Below are 21474 nucleotides of genomic sequence, written 5' to 3'. Positions count from 1 at the left end.
AATACTCACACTTTCCCTAATTCTGTCTCCCTACCCAGATAAAATATCCAGCAAAATTAAGTTATTATTCTTTATTTGGAATGGCAAAGCTTAGAAGTCTGGGTATGTAATGTCACTAAGAGGACGTCACTGTGATGGAACATTTAAATCTAAAGTCCCACACTTAGCTGGGCACAGTGGCTCACACTTACAATCCTAGCACTCTGGGAGGCCAAGGGAGGTGGGGTGCTTTATCTCAGCAGTTCAAGACCAGCCTGAGCAAGAGCAAGACCCTGTCTCTACTCAAAATAGAAAAACTAGCTGGGCGTGGTGGCAGGTGCCTATAATCTCAACTACTCAGGAGGCTCAGGCAGGAGGATCGCTTGAGCCCAGGAGTCTGAGGTTGTTGCGAGCTATGATGATGCCAGGCACTCTAGCCTGGGTAATAGAATGAGACTCTGTCTCAAATTTAAAAAAAAAAAAAACAAAAAAAAAAAAACGGTCCTGCCCTCATTCTTGATTATACCTAGTTCTGCAAATGCTTTCAGAAATCTGTCCTGAGTCCTTAACCTAGTTCCGAGGACCCCAGGCTATATTTTCTTCCCTAATGCCCAAATACTGCCACGCATATGCACCGGGTCTAATTAGTGTACATTCTTTCAGGTATAATCATGCCTGATTCAGCTTAAATGCGACCTCTTTCAGTAAACAGGTGTTCAAAATCACGTGAATGCAAACCCTCATGAATATTAAACTGGTTCCAAGTCATAGAACTCTTTCATGAGATGATTTTTATACAAATTCTCTAACGAAGTCTTGCTTTTTGCACGCAGGAAGATAAAGGGCTAACAGTCATCACTGCGAGAAGGAGCATGACCTGAGGAGACAGTGAGAGAGTCTGAATTTGTGTCTCCATTTGGGATACAAAGAGAAAACACAGGCCTCACAGGTCCTTGGAAGGGGAGCTGAGAGAAATTATAAATGAGGGTCCTCTGGGTCACATTGTAGAATGATATGTGCCCATATTCACAGTCTAGGAAAAGGCCCGCTTTGTGCATGGGCTTTCTCAAGGAGACTTTTTTCAAAGGGGGAAAAACCCAGAAGGTACACTCGGTGCCCATCACGGCCCCCATGAGGAGAACTTTATCTCCAGAAGCGGTGGGCATGGGGCCCCTTCTGTGTGCAGGGTCCTGGCATATGCCCAGTTGCCACTTAGTTGCCTTTTCCACCTCAACCTCCCAGTAGTGCCTGCCCGAGCTGAAGCTTTCTATTCCCAGAACTGTGGCACCGAAGTCAAATCTCCCCGGGCTCCCAGGCACATCCTGCCAGGTATTTCCAACTGTCACACTTCTCAGGTCCTCAGAGAGGACCAGGCAGGGATGAGCTGTCCTGGGATCCAAAGTCACACGTCCTATAGTGGGAGAAAAACATAGTTAGCTCAGAGGTTGATTGGTGCCAGTGCAGGAGACATGATTTCCTTTTTATTTATTAATTATTTTCGAGACACAGTTTCACTGTGTTGCCCTGGCATTGAGTGCCATAGCGTCATAACTCACAGCAGCCTCAAACTCTTGGGCTCAAGTGATCCTCCTGCCTCAGCCTCCTGAGTAGCTGCCAGTAAGTCTAGGCACCCGACACAATATCCAGCTATTTTTCTAGAGATGGGGTCTCACTTTTGCTCAGGCTGGTCTCCAACTCCTGAGCTCAAGCAATCCACCCACCTTGGCCTCCCAGAGTGCTAGAATTATAGGCATGAGACATCATGCCCAGCTCCTTTTTAATTAAAATAATTTTTTTGGTTCTGGAATGGGGCCTCACTCTGTCACAGCTCACAGCAGCGTATAACTCCTGCTCAAGTGATCTTCCTGCTTTAGCCTTCAGGGTAATTGAGATGACAGGTATTAGCTACCATGCCCAGCTATTTTTAAAAATTTTTTGTAGTGGCTCAGTGCCTGTAGCTCTGCAGTGAGGGTGCCAGCCACATACCCGGGAGCTGGTGGATTCGAACTCAGCCAGGGCCTGCCAAACAACAATGATAACTACAACAACCACCACAAAAAAATAGCCAGGCATTGTGGTGGTCGCCTGTAGTCCCAGCTACTTGGGAGGCTGAGGCAAGAGAAGTGCTGAAGCCCAGGAGTTTGAGGTTGCTGTGAGCTGTGACGCCACAGCACTCTACCCAGGGTGACATAGTGAGACTCTGTCTCAAAAAAAACATTTTATTTTTTAGAGACAGGGGGTCTTACTCTGTTGCCCAGGCTGGTCTCAAACTCCTGGTTTTAGGGGATCCTTCTGCTTCGGACTCCCAAAGTGGCAGGATTGGGGCTGGGCATGGTGGCTCACACCTCTGATCCTAGCACTCTGGGAGGCTGAAGTGGGTAGATTGCCTGAGCTCACAGGTTACAGACTAGCCTGAACAAGAGCAAAACCCCATCTTTAAAAATAGCCTGGCATTGTGGCAGGTGCCTACAGTCCCAGCTACTATCGAGGCTGAGGCAAGAAAATTGCCTGTACCCAAGAGTTTGAGGTTGCTATGAGCTATGATAGCAGAGCCCTCTATCAAGGGCGACAAAGTAAGACTCTGTCTCCAAAAAAAATAAAACCAAGGTGCCAGGATTACAGGCATGAGCTACTATGCCTGGGCAGGCTGCTGGGATTTTTACTGGAATCATGCTTAATCTATACATCCATCTGGGGAGAACTGACTTCCTGACAATATATCTCCATTTATCTAGGTCTTTGAGTTCCCTCATCAGTGTTTGGTAGTTTTCAGCCTACAGATATGCATATTTTATAAGATGGGCCAGGTAAGTGGCTTACACCTATAATCCCAGCACTCTGGGAGGCTGAGGCAGGAGGATTCCTTGAACTCAGGAGTTCAAGACCAGCCTGAGCAAGAGTGAGACCCGGTCTCTACTAACAGAAAAACTAGCTGGGTATGGTGGCAGACACCTGCATTCCCAGTTACTTGAGAGGCTGAGGCAGGAGGACTGCTAGAGCTCAGGATTTTGAGGTTGCTGTGAGCTGTGACGCCACGGCACACTACCCAGGGTGACAGAGTGATACTATCGCCCCCCCCGCAATAACAAAATGAGGAAAAGGTTTATAGATGTACTTTACCAAAGTAGAAATTCAGAGGGCAAATTTACAAATGAAAATATGCTAAACGTCATTCCAGAAGTGCAAATTAAAATGATACCACTAACGTGACTATTAGGGTGGATCTAATGAAATGTAGTGATAGTACCAAATGCTGGAGGGCATGTTGAGTAACTGAGTCTCCCACACCAGACATCATTGGTGGGATTGTAAAATGGCACAAGCAGTTTGAAAAACCAGTTGGGTAATCCCATTCCTTGTCAGCCAAGAGGTACAAAACCAAGTGCATGGACATATCTACACACTATTATTTACAGCTCAAACCAGGAAACAAACCATATCCATCGAATTTTAAAATGATAAATAAATTATGGTGCATTTATACAATGGAATACCAGCAACAATTAAAAGGAACAAACTTCTGACACATCTAAGGACTTGGCTGTACCTCGCTCAGTTGCATTATGCGAAGTTAAAGAAGCCAGCCTGCAAGGGAGGGAGCTGGGGGTGGTGGAAGATAGGTAAACTTCCATCTAATGGGCATAGTATAAGGGTACATGGCTCACCTCCTGGGTGAGGGGCACAACTACAACAAAGACTCTACCGAACAAATGCAAACATCATAACCTAATTGCTTGTACCCTCATAATAATCTGAAATTAATAATAAAAAAAAAAAAAAAGCCAGCCTCCAAAGATCACATACTGCATTATGCCATTGATAGAACATTCTGGAAACCATAGGGACAGGAGCAATAAATCCTTTATTATACGTACCTCATAATAATCTGAAATAAAAAAAAAAAAAAAGCCAGCCTCCAAAGATCACATACTGCATGATGCCATTGATAGAACATTCTGGAAACCATAGGGACAGGAGCAATAAATCCTTTATTATACGTACAAATTTTTGCTCCAGGAGTTTTAAATTTTTTAGTGGAATCTGCCTGCAATTACATTTTAGGGTTGGGAAACTGGATAAATTTTTTTTATAAGAGAAAAGCTTTCAACCTAAGATGATATAGTTATTTACTTGATAGTTTTCTAATGTATATAGCATACTAAGCTCTCCAGTCTTTTTAAATTTTTAAACTACTGGAGTTTATTTTTAGTTAGGGTGAGATGGTCAACTTGATTCTCAAATATAAAGCTACAGTGGCCTTGCAATCGTGAACATGTATCAACTCACTGTGGAGCGCTCTGGGCATTTTGCTCATTCCCGGTGAGCATAAACTCAGGTCTGTGAGGTGAGCAGGCTGTAAGCACTGGACCAGAAGTGACTCACTCCTAGAAGGAAAGGGCAACATCAGTCACCTGCACAGACTGTAGCCCCTTCATCCATTCATTACATTCTACAGTGAACACGACCACCCAACCCCAGCATCTTATGTTCTGTACACGTTGGACTCTGCTTCCAACTCAATTATTCCAAATGAAAACTTACCTTTCCAAACAGTATTTTGCATCCTAAGGGAAGAAAAGAGGCAAAGTTATTAAGTGAGTATTTTAGGAGTCTTTTGTGAGCTGTGCACACGAAAACAGATTTTCTTACAATAATGCAATCAACATCTGTGACATTTCTTCAGCCTCATGGTACTAATTTTTGGACATCAGAGGCTAACATAGAGTAGAAGTCAGAAAAAGGCTTGTTACCATTTTATGACATTCCCAAGGGAAACAGTGTCTACATCTTAGCTCAACCATCTGACTAGTACATTCATTCTTCAATGGCACCCTCTGTTTGCTTTGTGCTGGAGGTGGTTTGCTGGGGCAAGGAGGAGGAGTCAGGGCAGGAGGCAAGCCCAGCAGAGCCACACCTGCACTTTCAGCCTCAGAGCCTCCAGGGCTGGGCATGTTGCTAAGAACTAAATTGTCCCTAAAGGTTTGTTTACAGAGGTTTTGCAAAGGAGAGAGTGCACTCACACTGCGAAGAGGGACCTAGCAGGTAGATCTATATGGAGTCTCACAAAGATTGTAATTTATATATGAAAAGGCCAAGTATGTGACTGCACAAAGTTTAAAATACACGACACTGGCCTGGTGGGGTGGCTCACACCTATAATCCCAGCACTTGGGAGGCTGAGGTGGGTGGATTGCCTGAATTCACCGGTTTGAGACCAGCCTAAGCCAGAGAGAGACCTCATCTCGAAAAATAGCTGGGCAATGTGGCGGGCACCTGTAGTTTCAGCTACTTGGGAGGCTGAGATGAAGGATGGCTTGAACTCAAGAGTTTGAGGCTGCTTCGAGCTATGTATAATGCCACGGCACTCTACCCAGGGTGACCAAGTGAGACTGTCTGAAAAAAAAAAAATAATAATAATAATACACAACACTTAGTCTGTTCAGGCTGCTTAACAAAATGCCACAGACTGAGTCGCTTACTAATGACAGAATTTTACTTCTCACAGCTGTGAGGGCTGGGAATTTCAAGATCAAGGTGCTAGCAGATTTGTGGTCTGGTGAGGGCCTGATCTCTCGTGGAAAGCCTTCATCTCCCTCTAACCTCACATGGCCCAAGGGGTAAGGAGTCTTTCTTAGACTTTTTTACAAAGCACTGATTCCATTCATGTCGGCTCTCTCCCGGGGTGGCGCCTGTGGCCCAGCGGGCAGGGCGCCAGCCCCATATACCGAGGATGGTTGGTTCGAACCCAGCCCCGGCCAAACTGCAACCAAAAAATAGGCGGGCATTATGGCAGGCACTGTAGTCCCAGCTACTCAGGAGGCTGAGGCAAGAGACTTGCCTAAGCCCAAGAGCTGGAGGTTGCTGTGAGCTGTGATGCCATGGCACTCTACCAAGGGTGACAAAGTGAGACTCTGTCTCTCTAAAAAAAAAATAGAAGGCAATCTCTCCCCTAGTACCCAATCATCTCCCAAAGCCTAGTACCCAATCATCTCCCAAAGCCTCATCTCCCAGTACTATCACCTTGAGGGTAGGGATTTCAACATATACAAAAGTTGTCCCCAAAAAAACCTGTATACATGTTTTTTTTTCCTTTCTTTTTATTGTTAAATCATAGCTGTGTACATTAGTGCAATCAAGGGGTACAATGTGCGGGTTTCATATACAATCTGAAATATTCTCATCAAACTGTTCAACGTAGCCTTTATGGCATTTTCTTAGTTACTGTATGTAGGCATTTGTATTCTGCATTTAGTAAGTTTCGCCTGTACCCATTCTAAGACGCACCTTAGGTGTGGCCCCACCCATTACCCTCCCTCCACCAGGACCTCCCCTCTCCCTTGCCCTTCCTTGGCCCTTTCCCCATAGTCTTGTGCTATAGTTGGGTTATAGCCTTCATGTGAAAGCTATAATTTAGTAGAGCTGAGTACATTTGTATACATGTTTTAAGAAAGGAAAGACTGTATTAAAATTGTAATACTCAGGCTGGGTGGGTGAGATGGCTCACACCTGTAATCCTAGAACTCTAGGAAGCCAAGGAGAGTAGATTACTTGAGCTTAGGAGTTTGATACCAGCTTGAACAAGAGGGAGACCCCATCTCTACTAAAAACAGATAAACTACCCAGGTGTGGTCGGCACCTATATCCATTGTATGGGTGTCTTTATAACTTGCTGACCAATTACTCAGCTACTAGGGAGGCTGAGGTAGGAGGATCCCTCAAGCCCAAGAATTTGAGGTTGCTGTGAGATGTGATGACACCATGGCCATCTACCCAGGATGACAGAGAGACTCTGTCTCAAAAAATAATAAAAGTGTAGGCTGGTGTCTGTAGCTCAGCAGCTAGGGCGCCAGCCACATACACCAGAACTGGTGGGTTTGAACCTGGCCCAGGGCCTTCCAAAACAACAATGACCGCCGGCGGCCCCATATGCCAGAGGTGGCGGGTTCAAACCCAGCCCCGGCCAAAAACTGACAAAAAAAAAAAAATCATTATACCAAAACAACAATGACAATTACAACCAAAAAATAGCCAGGTGTTGTGGCAGGCACCTGTAGTCCCAGCTACTTGGGAGGCTGAGGCAAGAGAATCGCTTAAGCCCAAGAGAGTTAGAGGTTGCTATGAGTTGTGATGCCATGGCACTCTACCAAGGGCAACATAGTGAGACTCTGTCTCAAAAAAATAAAAAAATAAAATTGTAATACTCAACATGTACCAATAACAAAAGATGAATAAAAGTCACATTTGGGCACTTATTGTAACTGAAGAAGTCAAAGGCAACTTGACTATTGCAAATTTAATTGTTTTTTCCTTTCTTAAAAGGTGCATACATTTTGGGGGCCACTCTTTGTGTATTTCAGAAGGGGACAAACATTCAGACCACAGCAGATACTATACTAATAATTCTTACCCTTGTTTCCAAGGTTACCAGGGAATATGATGCATTTGACTCTTTGTAACCTTTTGCCCAAGTCTGTGAATGGCAACAAGCACAAACCTATAGATGGCCATACTTACTCTCTGAAAGGGAAGCAAAAAGCAGCGGTGTCTTTTAATAAGCTATCTGGAAAATACTACTTTAGTGCCAATGGAACTGTTCCTATTTTATTGTCACAGAATATCCATTGTATGGGTGTCTTTATGACTTGCTGACCAATTACTCACCTTCCTGATACACATCTCAGTTCCATTTGCGATGGAAATGAGCTAGCTGCTCAGCTTTGGAGAACGTGTCCTGGCAGTACCCCTGATGAGCACCCACCCACCTCTCCTTTATTAGAGACCATCATGGGGTTTCCTCCTCCCCGCACCCCCCTCCCAAGTTTTACCTTGAGCAAGGCTAAGGTTGGTCCCCTACACTTCTTCTCGAGCTCTGTGGTGAAACTTTGGAGGCTGCAGATCTGTTGACAAACTCGGACTTCACTCTCCTTCAGTTTATTCATGTTCTCTCTCCCCAAATGGCTCAATCTCTATAGAAGAAACTCTTTATTACTATTCATTCGATATCTAGCAACTTCTCTTAGTCCCGAAGACATACGCAATGTCTTGAGATGCCACGCCATAAGCAGATGTAATCAGGTAAGGTCATGACATCCTCCTGTGTTGAGTAGGACACCTCTCAGTAGAAACTGGACCCTGTTATTCCTGCCACGCATGGTCAAGTTGATGTGGACATGTGGGAGTGCAGCCTGCTTGCTCAGACGAGCAACGTGCCTCTAAAGTGCATCATGTTTTTTTGCTGAGGTGTCTTGTTCAGAAAGTTTTCTATCTTTTCATTACATTAAAATGAGGTAAAATTTATTATAATTTTTTTTTTTTTTTTTGTAGAGACAGAGTTTCACTTTATGGCCCTCGGTAGAGTGCCGTGGCGTCACACAGCTCACAGCAATCTCCAACTCCTGGGCTTAGGCGATTCTCCTGCCTCAGCCTCCCGAGTAGCTGGGACTACAGGCACCCGCCACAATGCCCGGCTATTTTTGTTGTTGTTGTTGTTGCAGTTTGTCCGGGGCTGGGTTTGAACCCACCACCCTTGGTATATGGGGTCGGCACCCTGCTCACTGAGCCACAGGTGCCGCCCAATTTATTATAATTTAATTAAAAATGAATTCTATCAAATAATGAGGAGTAATGAATAATTCCTATATTTATCCTTCCAAATATAGTCACATAAGCACAAGATTATATTATTTAGGAAAAATAAACCATCAATGATGGCATATTATACTCTGCTGCTATTATTAGTGACAATTTGCTTTTTTCTCAGAGAGTGTTCTGTATCCAAGTACAGAGCCATGATGATATCCTTTTAATTTGCTGACAAGTATTCCATATTATGAATGTAGTGCCATTTATTTTCTGAATTTTATGTTGACAGATATAGGATAGAGTCTCATTCTGTTGCCTAGGCTAGAGTATTCTGGCCTCAGCCTAACTCACAGAAATGTCCAACTCCTGGGATCAAGGGATTCTCCTGCATCAGCCTCCCAAGTAGCTGGGACTATAGGTGCCCACCGTGATTCTTGGCTAGTTTTTCTATTTTTAGTACAGCTAGGATCTCACTCTTGCTCAGGCTAGTCTCCAACTCCCAGCTCAAGGGATCCTCCTGCCTCAGCCTCCCAGATTGCTGAGATTATAGGCTTGACCCACCAGATCTAGCAGATATGGGGCATTTCTAATCTCTTGCTATCTGTAAGCGTTATAATAGAAACAATGATACCTATTACTTATCGATTGCTTAATAAGTACAAGACACTATGAGATTTACATAGACATCTCTCTGGAACATCACAATGTTATGAATGAGAAGCCGTTGACACCACCCTTTTACACCTAAAGAAACTGAGTCAGAAATCAATCAACAGGCCCAAAGCCACTTAGGAGCTACATAATACCAGAACTCACATAGGAACTCCATCTACCTGGCTTCTAAGGTTAATTCTAATCCATGGTCTTATACTGAAACTCAGTTTTATAGTGTTACCTTGCCCATATATGTGTAAATATATCTGCAGTATAATGTACTGATATAGACAATAGCAAAAAAAGGAAGAAATGTCCGGGCACAGCGGCTCACGCCTGTAATCCCAGCACTCTGGAAGACTGAGGCAGGTGGATCCCTTGAGCTCAGGAGTTTAATATCAGTGTGAGTAAAGCCAGATCCCATCTCTAGTAAAAACAGAAAAAAAGTTGGGCATGGTGGCAGGTGCCTGTAGTCCCAGCTACTTGGGAGGCTGGGGCAGGAGGATCACTTGAACCCAGGATTTTGAGGTTGCCATGAGCTATGATGCCACAGCACTGTGCCCAGGGGGACAGAGTGAGACTCTGTGTAGAAAAAAAAAAGAGAGAGAGATAAAGGAAAAAGCTGTATTAAAATTGCAGCATCAAGTCACATTTGACATATGCAATTACAAAATATACAAGATACAATATACAAGATGACTGCCATGGCTCATGTCTATAATCCCAGCACTCTGGGAGGTTGAGGTAGGCGGATTGCCTCTGCTCACAGGGTAGAGACCAGCCTGAGCCAGAGTAAGACCCTGCCTCTAAAAACAGCCTGGCGCCTATAGTTCCAGCTATTCTTGAGACTGAGGCCAAGAGGATCACTTGAGCCCAAGAGTTTCAGGTTGCCATGAGCTATGATGCCATAGCACTCTACCTGGGGGAACAAAGTGGGACTGTGACTCACACACACACACAAAGATGACAAACGTTACTGGTGTATATTGAGTATTATAATTTTAATACAGTTTTTCCTTTCTTAAAATGTGCACATACCATTTTTTGGGGGCACCCTCTGTATATACAAATATACTTACAGGTATATTTTACCTTATCTGTGTCTTTTTATACGCATGTAAGGATGAATTCATAGAAACAGAATTATGAGGTGGATATCTACATTCATTTACTACACCTGCCGCTGTCACTGGATGCCTTATTCCGGAACTGAAATAATGTTCTGGTGTTCTCTTTCTTATTTCTCAACTACAAGGGTGCTGTTTCAACATCCCACCTGTAGAGTTCCCTGGGGGTTCTCCACTAGTTCTGCTGCGGCTTCGAAGAATTGGTTCCGACTGGCTTCTCCCAAGCTTAAAGCTGGCCTGCATCCTGGTGCTCTGAGCAGGTGCCCCTCGTCCTCTTCACTCAATACCCGGAGCCTGGTCCTGTATTCAGACTCAATCATCTCTTTAAAATTCTGCTCCTCTTCCTTCCTCATAGACACAGGTGGGATAGACTCCAGGTTAAACACGACAAGACAAAGAGTACATACACTGTACTCACCTTGCTTGGCCTTATATCTACCTTATGTTGACCACAATGTACTCTTTCCATCTCTGAGCTCAATAGAAAGATAAGGGGGCTCAGTGCCCATGCTCAATGGTTAGAGCACTGGCCACATACACTGGGCTGAAGGGTTTGAACCCAATCCCAGGCCTCCTAAACAACAATGACAACTACAACAACAAAAAAAAACAACAGCCAGGCATTGTGGCGGGTGCCTACTTCAGAGGCTAAGGCAAGAGAATCACTTAAGCCCAAGAGTTTGAGCTTGCTGTGAACTCCATAGCCCTTATGGAGGGCAACATAGTGAAACTCTGTCTCAAAAAAAAAAAAAAAAAAAACCAACAAAAAGATAGATAAGGGAAAGACATCAAAGGCAGAAATCCAAAGAGCAAATGGAATTTGAGTCAAGATCAGTCACACTCTTAGAACATGAAATGCAGATGAGGAATGTTAATAGATCAGGAATGTTAACTGACTTAGAAAAGTTAAGAAGGGGCGGTGCCTGTGGCTCAGTCAGTAAGGCACCGGCCTCATATACCGAGGGTGACGGGTTCAAACCCGGCCCGGGCCAAACTGCAACCAAAAAATAGGCGGGCGTTGTGGCGGGCACCTGTAGTCCCAGCTACTCGGGAGGCTGAGGCAAGAGAATCGCTTAAGCCCAGGAGTTGGAGGTTGCTGTGAGCTGTGTGATGCCACAGCACTCTACCGAGGGCCATAAAGTGAGACCCTGTCTCTACAAAAAAAAAGAAAAAAAAAGAAAAGTTAAGAAGCATAGCTGGGTGTGATGCCCATAATTCTAGAAGTCTGTAAGGCTGAGGCAGGTGGATTGTCTGAAACCCCATCTCTGCTAAAAATAAAAAAAGTACGTTGAACAGTTTGATGAGAATATTTCAGATTGTATATGAAACCAGCACATTGTACCCCTTGATTGCACTAATGTACACAGCTATGATTTAACAATAAAAAAAAAAAAAATAGAGGGCGGTGCCTGTGGCTCAGTCGGTAAGGCGCTGGCCCCATGTACCGAGGGTGGCGGGTTCAAACCCGGGCCTGGCTGAACTGCAACCAAAAAATAGCTGGGCGTTGTGGTGGGCGCCTGTAGTCCCAGCTACTTGGGAGGCTGAGGCAAGAGAATAGCTTAAGCCAAGGAGTTGGAGGTTGCTGTGAGCTGTGTGATGCCATGGCACTCTACCGAGGGCCATAAAGTGAGACTCTGTCTCTACAAAAAAAAAAAAAAAAATAGAAAAACTAGCCGGGTGTTGTGATAGGCACCTGTAGTTCCAGCTACTCAGGAAGCTGAGGCAAGAGGATCAGTTAAGCCCAGGAGTTTGAGGTTGCTGTGAGCTATGCTGCCATGGTACTCTGCCAAGGGCGACAAAGTGAGACTCTGTCTCCAAAAAAATAAAAATAAAATAAAGACAGAAAACAACCAGAGCATTAGAATAGGACAAGTGGGATTTTGGGATGCTTGGAATACGAGGTGTGAGGGAATAAAGGAGGCGAGGATGGAAGCCACCAACTTTTCTAGACTAAGCAACCAGAGGGCTGGAATTGCCAAATAGAGAGGGGGAAACGAGGGAAGAACTGGATTCCAGAGGTGGGAGCACATCACAGCTAGGTTTGGCATATAATGAATTTGATTCAATTAGACATCCAAGGAGAGATGCTAAGTAGGAAACTGGACATGACAGTCTGGCGGTGTGGGTTAGAGATATATATTTGGGGGTAGTCATCTTACAGATAATCTCAAGAGACTCAGTAGAATCAAGAGTTGACCACGCCTCACTCCCTCTCTGCTACCTGTGTCCCCAGCTCACCACCATCCCATTCCAAGAGTCCGCAGGACAGCTTCTGCCCTCCCCTACAGTTTGTTTTCATTCAGCAGCTAGAGTGTTTTGTGAAAATCAAAGTTAAATCACCTGGCTCTTCCACCACTGACATCCCAGCAGGGTCCCTGTGTCATTTAGTTGACCCAAAGGACCAGGCCTCTTTGTCATCTGATCACACCAGTCACACTCTAACTTCCTCTGTGCACCCAGCCGGATGCCTCAGCCCTGGGCTCTAGACTTCATTCCCTGCACCCAGGATATTCCCTGTGATGACCACAAGAATCTCTGAGTCTATCCCTGCCTCTTTGAGTCTCTTCATGTGCCACTTTGTGAATAGCAAGGTCCTGACCACTTTATTTAAAAGTGTAACCTGCCACTTTCTTTTGCAATTTCATAGCACTTACCATGTAACATACTTTACAATGAACTTACTTTGTTTACTTCCACTGGAATGTATGAGGCCTACAGGAACTCATCCCAGAAAAAGTGGGACACACCTCACTGGTGAAGATCACTAAGGTCACCTGCAAAGTTCTCCTGTTGGGAAGCTATGCACCAACACCAACACCTAGTCCACCTTTCAAAGCATTTTTTATGGGATAAGTTCTCAAACTTATTTGTTCTACCTTGTACAATGACAGTTCTGATGGCCATTTCAGAAAAAGAGTTCCAAAATTGCTTTGAAGGGTGGACTAGGATTCTGCAAACTTGTTTCTTTGGTCATTTTTAAAATTAAGTTTCTAGTCTTTTTCTTATTCATTTAAGAACTTTTTATGTGTTAAGATATTAGCACCTTTCCTTTTTATGGATTTCAGATTTTTTTCCTGCTTTCATAGCACTCTTTTGACTTTGTTTACAACATAGTACTTGCTATCTAACATGATTGTTAATTTTCCCCTAAGAATTAAGATAAGTGCTGACCTGAATCATCATCATTCTTTCTTGCTCATCACACAATATGCTTTTAGTTACTTCCACTTTCTCCTTCAAGGTGTTTAATATTTCTTGGAATAACTTCTGTAGAGAAAAAAAAAGAGCACAAAATTCCAGGTAAGTTAATTGTTTTAGAATAATCGGAACCCTAAACTTAGATAACTAAAAGGCCATAAGCTCTGACAGTGCTTTCTTAGCATTGACGTTGAAGACCTAACTTAATATGGAACTTGGGCTGGATGGGGTGGCTCCTGCCTGTTATCACAGCACTCTGGAGGCTGAGGTAGGATGATCTCTTGAGCCCAAGAGTTTGAGGTTGCTGTGAGCTATGACACCACAGCACTCTACCCAAGGCTCAGTCTCAAAACTAAATAATAAATAAATAAATAAGAAATGTGTCTGGTATTATTTAATAGACATGAACTAAGGGAATAGTTTTGGAGAATCAGAGTATCCGTTCAATCAATCAATCAATCCTCCATCAGAGGGACTTGAGATATGCATTAAGCTTACCCTGTAACTCTCGGCAGCTTGTTGTACCCCATGCACCACGTGATGCTTGTGTTCTGGGCTCTGGAAGCAGGTGCTACAAAGTGTGACTTGGTCATCTTCACAGAACAGCCAGGCTGGTTCCAAGTGTACCTCACAATAGGCAACCTCCACCATGTTGGGCTGTAACTGGGGTCCGAACCTTTGGCTATCTTGGTGCATGACCTTGGTTGAGAGCTGGCCTGTTTATTTTTGGTGTGGATGACCTCCCTGAACTCTGAAAAGGAAAAGGCTGTCAGGCTTCCTTTTGCTTCCTGGGGCATCCAAGCTCAGCAACGTGAGGGTCCTGCAAAGACCGAGCAAAGCATCCACACTCATAGAGCAGGTAAGGAAATCCTGCACACCTCAAATCCAATGACCCTCAGTAGCTATGAACTTGGGGAAGGAGACAGAGTCAGCCAGGGTTCTAAGGTCAGAGAGACTCTCCGGAATCTTCCAATGGTCTCAATAGGCTGGAAATTGATGACAAGCAGAAGCATAACAGTACTTCTTTGTCGATCATTTAGTGGGGAAAAAAGCTCAATAAAATTGCAGTTCTAATAAGTGTTCATGAAGTTTAGATCTGGGGGAGGAAACAGAGCACAAAGTCCACTGATAGAATTACAGACAAAAAAGTAATTATCTGAAAAGACTATTATTAGAATACTCCCCCTTTTCAAAATATCTATGTGTGACTTCAAATTTCCTTCATACATGTTAACCAAATCAACTTGTTGCAACACATGGAATACAGATAGAAAATATGGCTGTTTTGGCTAAGTGTGGTGGCTCATGCCTGTAATCCTAACAGTCTGGGAGGCCGAGGAGTTTGAGCTCAGGAGTTTGAGACCAGCCTGAGCTAGAGCAAGACCCACCTGTAGTCCCAGCTCTTTGGGGTGCTGAGGCAGGAGAATCCCTTTAGCCTGAAAAGACTGAGGTAGCCATGGCACTCTACTGAGGGCAACAATGTAAGACTGTGTCTGGGGTGGCGCCTGTAGCTCAAGAGGCTAGGGCGCCAGCCACATACACCAAAGCTGGTGGGTTGAAATCCAGCCTGGCCACCAAAAAAAAACACAATGACAACTGCAACAGAAAAATAGCCAGGCGTTGTGGCAGGCGTCTGTAGCATGATGCCATGGCACTCTACCCAGGACGACAGCTTAAGATTCCGTCTCAAATACATAAATAAATAAATAGCTGGGTTGGGCGGCCTGTGGCTCAATGAGTAGGGCGCCAGCCCCATATATTGAGGGTAGCGGGTTGAAACCCGGCCCTTGGCCAAACTGCAACAAAAAAATAGCCGGGCGTAGTGGCAGATGCCGGTAGTCCCAGCTACTCAGGAGGCTGAGGCAGGAGAATCGCCTAAGCCCAGGATCTGAGGTTGCTGTGAGCTGTGTGACACCATGGCACTCTACCGAGGGCAATAAAGTGAGACTCTGTTTCTAAAAAGAAATATATATACATATATATTTACATATACATTATATACATACATATACATTACATATACATATATATATAGCTGTTCTGAAACCAAGCTTCCCAATAATTAATTCTGTTTCAGACGAAAAGATCATTTTTATTAAGTGAATTAGTAATTTTAAAATGCAATTTTAATTTCTGATACAGTAAATATAGATGTTAAACATACAAACAAAGGCTCTTCATCAATGAATTTTTAATTTTTTTTTTTTTTTTTTTTGGGCGGCTCCTGTGGCTCAGTCAGTAAGGCACTGGCCCCATATACCGAGGGTGGCGGGTTCAAACCCGGCCCCGGCCAAACTGCAACCAAAAAATAGCCGGGCGTTGTGGCGGGCGCCTGTAGTCCCAGCTACTTGGGAGGCTGAGGCAAGAGAATCGCTTAAGCCCAGGAGTTGGAGGTTGCTGTGAGCTGTGTGAGCCACAGCACTCTACAGAGGGCCATAAAGTGAGACTCTGTCTCTACAAAAAAAATAAAATAAAAAAAAAAGATTTTTTTTTTTTTTTTGAGACATAAGAGTCTCACTCTTTCCTTCTGAGTAGAGTGCCCTGGAATCATAGCTCATAGCAAAGATCCTCCTGCCTCAGCTTCCCCAGTAGTTGGGACTACAGGTGTCCACCACCACGCCCAGCTAGTTTTTCTATTTTTAGTAGAGTTAGGGGTCTTGCTCTTGCTCCGGCTGGTCTTGAACTCCTGAGCTCAAGGATCCACCAGCCTTGGCCTCCCAGAATCCAGAGATTACAGGTGTGAGCCACCTGGGTTGGCCCTTCATCAATAACTTCAGTGCAAAAGAACCCTGAAATCAAGAAGGTGAAAATCTTGGCCTTAAAGGCATATTCTTTACAAATGTAATTGTAGCTAAATGCATTTACAGTTTTGGTACATACAGGTTTCTCATCCACAAGAGCTGCACTGAACAGTTTTGCCCTCCAGGCCACATATGAGAAAGGCATTAAACTTTTGGATTATTACCAGTCAACTGGGTGTGAAACAGTATCTTGATATATTTTCAACTTTCATTTATTTTACTCAGTGTAAAGATTTTCTTATCATTAATTTAAGAACCATTTTCATTTCTTTTGCTGTGACTCCTACTTTCAAGCCTCTTATTTTCTTCTGTTAGTGATACCCGAATTTAGTCTTCAGTAGGTTCTTGGTCTCCGGTGAATTGAAGAATGAATCCATGGACCACAGATCAGTGGTAAGACAACATTTACTTACAGAAAAGAATACAAGAACACCAAAGCTACCAGCAGAGAGAGAAAACCCAAGTCGGGAGAGAAAAGCTCTCACTGTCTCCTGACTCTTTGTCTAGGGATATATGTAGTCGCGTGCCACCCTCTTTTAGCAGGGCTCAGAGTTACAGTTAGCCTGTCTGGGACAGCATGTCTGGGACATGTCTAGGTCGCAAATGAATGGCTACAATCCCTTTCATTTCCAGGCCTAGGAAACACACATGAAATTGACCAGGCCTAGGAAATGGGGGAGTTCCCTGTTCAGCTGCAAGTGCAAGGGGAGGGAAACCTAAGATACTGGTGTCTCCCCAAATGTTGTCTGGCCCCTCCGGCTACTGAAGCCTTCTGCGGAGCGCCCCTGCCTACCCTCCAGCTCACTGCCACGGCACCAACACCACCAAGGCAGAGGCAGCCGGTCTGCTGCTTTCCCCTCCCCCGCACCACCAGCTCCACTGAGCTGGCTGGGCGCCACCTGTCATGTATCATTTGGTTTTTGGTCATTTTTAAGAGCTATTTATAGATCTCAAAGAGTAGCCACATAAATTATTGATTCTTTGCTAAAACAAAAAAAAAAGGGGGGGGTGGGTAGCCTCTTGTATATTATATAAATATTTTCCATTTATTTGTCTTTGAGTATTTTCTAATCTTTTCTTCTGCTTAGATCTTTCAACTCACTACTAGCTTTCCTGGTCTTGCCTCCCTAAACATGTCCAGAGGACTCCCCTGGTTACCAAAATAAAGAAATTCACCAACTCAAATTTTCCTTGAGGTCCCAGCAGTGGTCAACTGTATGTAGCCCATCAAGACCTTCTTAAATTACTGGTCTGGTTCCCAGCCACCATTTTTGCCTGTGTGTTCTTTTGAACCTCTAAATCAGGCATCCTCAAACTTTTTAAACAGGGGGCCAATTCACTGTCCCTCAGATCTTTGGAGGGCTGGACTGTAGGTGGCTCAGTCGGTAAGGCGTCAGCCCTATATACCGAGGGTGGCGGGTTCAAACCCCGCCACAGCCGAACTGCAACAAAAAAATAGCCGGGTGGGGTGGCGCCTGTGGTTCAGTCGGTAGGGCGCCGGCCCCATATACCGAGGGTGGCGGGTTCAAACCCGGCCCCGGCCAAACTGCAACCAAAAAATAGCCGGGCGTTGTGGCGGGCGCCTGTAGTCCCAGCTACTCGGAAGGCTGAGGCAAGAGAATCGCTTATAAGCCCAGGAGTTGGAGGTTGCTGTGAGCTGTGTGATGCCACGGCACTCTACCGAGGGCCATAAAGTGAGACTCTATCTCTACAAAAAAAAAAAAAAAAAATAGCCGGGTGTTGTGGCGGGCGCCTGTAGTCCCAGTTACTTGGGAGCTGAAGCAAGAGAATCACTTAAGCCCAGGAGTTGGAGGTTGCTGTGAGCTGTGTGATGCCATGGCACTCTACCTAGGGCCATAAAGTGAAACTCTGTCTCTACAAAAAAACAAAACAAAAACAAACTATGAACAAATTCCTATGCATACTGCACATACCTTATTTTGAAGTAAAAAAACAAAACGTGAACAAATACAATCACACTGCCTCATGTGGCCTGCAGGCCACAGTTTGAGGACCCCTGCTCTAAATCTTAGGGTGCTCAGGGTTCAATTCTGGCTGCATATTCCTGTCCTATAGTCTCTCCCTAGACAACCTCATTTATCTCCAAAGATTGAAGTATCACTCTCCAATTTAAATGTCCCTGCCTGACACAGACCTCTCAGCTCTTTTGCAATAAGCACTTCAAATTAACATACCCTAAACTGGCAAAGATTTCCCCTTCCCTTTACTCAGAGCTTTGTTCTATTTTCTTAGTAGCTAATTGATTTGATTTTTCTTTTCTTTTCTTTTCTTCTTTTTAAGAGACGGGGTCTCCCCTCGCTTTCCAGGCTAGAGTACAGTGGCTGTTCCACAGGCAAAATCCCATTATTAACCAGCACAGGAGTTTTGACCTGCTCCGTTTCCAGCCTGGGATGATTCACCCCTCCTTAGGCAACCTGACGGCCCCTGCTTCCAGCAGGTCTCCATATTGATGCCAAATTTAGTGCAGACACCCAACCAGCATAGCACAACACAGCCCAGAACTACTGGACTCCAGCAATCCTCCAGCTTCAGCCCCCACCCCCAACCCCACCCAGTAGCTGGGACTACAGGCAGCCACCACCACGACCACACTCCACTTTTATCTAAAAAAAATTTACCTGTGAGCCACTCTACATTCCTAAGAAACTTAATCACATCAGACATAGATGAATTAAAAAAACTTCTAAAGATACTCTCCTGGGGGCGGTGGCTCACGCCTGTAATCCCAGCACGCTGAGAGGATTAGGGGGGAGCATCCTTTGTGGGCAGGTGTTCAAGACCTGCCCGCAAAAGCAAGACCCAGTCTTCTCTACAAAAAACAAAAAAACCTAGGGCGGCGCCTGTGGCTCAGTGGTTAGGGCGCCTGCCCCATACACTGAGGGTGGTAGGTTCAAACCCAGCCCCAGCCAAACTGCAACAAAAAATAGCCAGGTGTTGTGGCAGGCGCCTGTGGTCCGAGCTCCTCAGGAAGCTGAGGCAAGGGAATCGCCTAAGCCCAGGAGTTGGAAGTTGCTGTGAGCTGTGACGCTACTCTACCCAGGGCAAGAGTGAGACTCTGTCTCCACGAAAAACAACAACAACAACAACAAAAAAACAGAAAAAGTATTAGCATTCTGGTAGGCGGGTCGCCTGAGCTCACATGTTGGAGACCAGCCTAAGCAAGAGTGAGTCCCCCGTCTCTACAAATAGCCTGATATTGCGGCGGGCACCTGTAGTCCCAGCTACTCGGGAGACCAAGGCGAGAGGATAGGTAGGACGCTGACCACATTCTCCAGGGCTGGTGGGTTTGAACCTGGCCGGAGCCTGGTAAACAAAAAGAAAATAACCTGTAGTCCCAGCTACTAGGGAGCCTGAGGCAGGATAATTGCTTGAGCCCAGAAATTTGTGGATGCTGGGAGTTCTGACGGCACCGCACTCTATCCAGGTCTACAGAACAAGACTGTGTGGGAGGAAATATTCTATGTCGAACCAGAAAAAATTCAAACTTAAGGTGAAATCAGAGGATAGGGAAAAGGTGGTTAAATATTTTTACAGAAACCAAGAGAGAGGAATGTTGAGGCACAATTTTTCCCCCCAGTATGTGCCCGATTTCTATCTTTACCATCGTTTTTTTTCCCTAATTTTTTTCTTTGCCCTGCCTCTGGCTTCCTCACTTATTCTTTTATCCACCCTATATTTAAGTTTCCATATATACTAAGATCTACAGATACCAAGATCAAGTTTAGAAATTTAAAGAGCACCAGGATTAAGAAAGAAAACCAGGATTTACAGCGGCAAGCTTACTTATTTTCTTTGCAGTAATCCCGGGAGTTTCCTTCAGGGGAAAAAGCTTCCATCACACCCAGTGAAGAGCATTTTATCCGGGCGCGGGCCCTCAGCCCCTGCCGCCGCCCTCAGGTCTGCATCCAGGAAGTTCAAATCATATTACTACAATTACTCCAGGACAGTGGTTATCAAACCCTCCTAGGGCTTTGGAATCATCTGAGTTTATTATTAAAATGCTAACTTTTTGGCCCCACCCCCAGGAAGTCAGATTCAGCGTATTAGGGTGGAGTCTATAGAGCAGCCCTGATTCAGCAGTTTGGAGTTTCAATCTCTGGGGTGTGAGTGGTTATTTTGTTTTTTTTTGTGCCTGGCAGGGTGGTTCACACCTATAACTCCAGCTTGCTGGGAGGGCAAGGCAGGTGGATTGCTTGAGCTCCGGAGTTTGAGACCAGACAGAGCAAAACCGAGAACCCGTCTCTAAAAACTAGCCTGGCGTGGTGGTGGTGGTGGTGCTTGTAGTCCCAGCTACTCGGGAGGCTGAGGCAGGAGGATGGCTCAAGCCCAAGATTTTAAGGTTGCTGAGAGCTGTAATGACTCACTGCACTCTACCCAGGCAACAGAGTGAGACTCTTGTCTTAAAAAAAAAAAAAAAAAAAATTGTTCTTTGTTCTTTGTGTCTCCAGCACATCTAGCCCCTTAAGTATTTATTTAGAGACCCAGTCTCACTCTGTTAACCCAGGCTAAGTGCCTTGGCTCACAGCAACCTCAAACTCTTGGACTCAAAAGATTCTCCTTCAGCCTCTGAGTAGCTAACACCAAGTCAGGTTAGTTTTTCTATTTTCTTTTTTTAATAATTTATTATTTATTTAGTTTTAGTTTTTTTGTTGTTGTTTATTTTTTTTGAGACAGAGCCTCAAGCTGTCACCCTGGGTAGAGTGCTGTGTTATCACAGCTCACAGCAATCTCCAAGTCCTGGGCTCAAGCGATTCTCCTGCCTCCTCCTCCCAAGTAGCTGGGACTATAGGTGCCTGTCACAAGGCCCGGCTATTTTTTGGTTGCAGTCGTTATTGTTGTTTGGCAGGCCCAGGCTGGATTCAAACCCGCCAGCTCGGGTGTATGTGGCTGGCGCCTTAGCTGCTTGCCTTAGCCGCTTGAGCCACAGGCACCGGGCCAAAACTCTATTTTTCTTTTTTCTTTCTTTCTTTTTTTTTTTTTGCAGTTTTTGGCTGGGGCTGGGTTTGAACCCTCCACCTCAAGCATATGGGGCCAGTGCCCTACTCCTTTGAGCCACAGGCACCACCCTAGTTTTCCTATTTTTTTTTTTTTTTTGGAGAGACAGAGTCTCA

At 44.8% G+C, this 21474-nt stretch overlaps 1 protein-coding gene across 1 annotated transcript; it reads right to left on the bottom strand.

Annotated features, from left to right (window-relative positions):
* Window positions 1–824: 824 nt before the first annotated feature.
* TRIML2 (tripartite motif family like 2) lies at window positions 825–20230 on the bottom strand. The gene is made up of 8 exons (XM_053598182.1): window positions 20147–20230; window positions 14040–14292; window positions 13515–13610; window positions 10493–10687; window positions 7806–7946; window positions 4522–4544; window positions 4267–4364; window positions 825–1390 (listed from the first exon to the last, which is right to left on the bottom strand). Exons 2-8 carry the CDS (start codon window positions 14235–14237, stop codon window positions 825–827), a joined length of 1317 nt encoding a protein of 438 aa, XP_053454157.1. The 5' UTR covers window positions 14238–14292; window positions 20147–20230.
* Window positions 20231–21474: the final 1244 nt, after the last annotated feature.

The sequence above is a fragment of the Nycticebus coucang genome, chromosome 1 (assembly GCF_027406575.1).
Source record: "Nycticebus coucang isolate mNycCou1 chromosome 1, mNycCou1.pri, whole genome shotgun sequence".
Lineage (NCBI taxonomy): Eukaryota > Metazoa > Chordata > Mammalia > Primates > Lorisidae > Nycticebus > Nycticebus coucang.
The sequence above is the reverse complement of the archived record's forward strand: the minus strand, read 5'-3'. Positions and strand labels throughout refer to the sequence as shown.

Bases quoted from the DNA above. Each gene is read 5' to 3' on its own strand.
- TRIML2 (XM_053598182.1), bottom strand. From the start codon at position 14,237: ATGCACCAAGATAGCCAAAGGTTCGGACCCCAGTTACAGCCCAACATG. The intron at 13,611-14,039 runs GTAAGCTTAATG...TTTTCTCTACAG, and splicing joins AAGCTGCCGAGAGTTACAGG to AAGTTATTCCAAGAAATATT. The intron at 10,688-13,514 runs GTCAGCACTTAT...TCTATGAGGAAG, and splicing joins AAAGAATGATGATGATTCAG to GAAGAGGAGCAGAATTTTAA.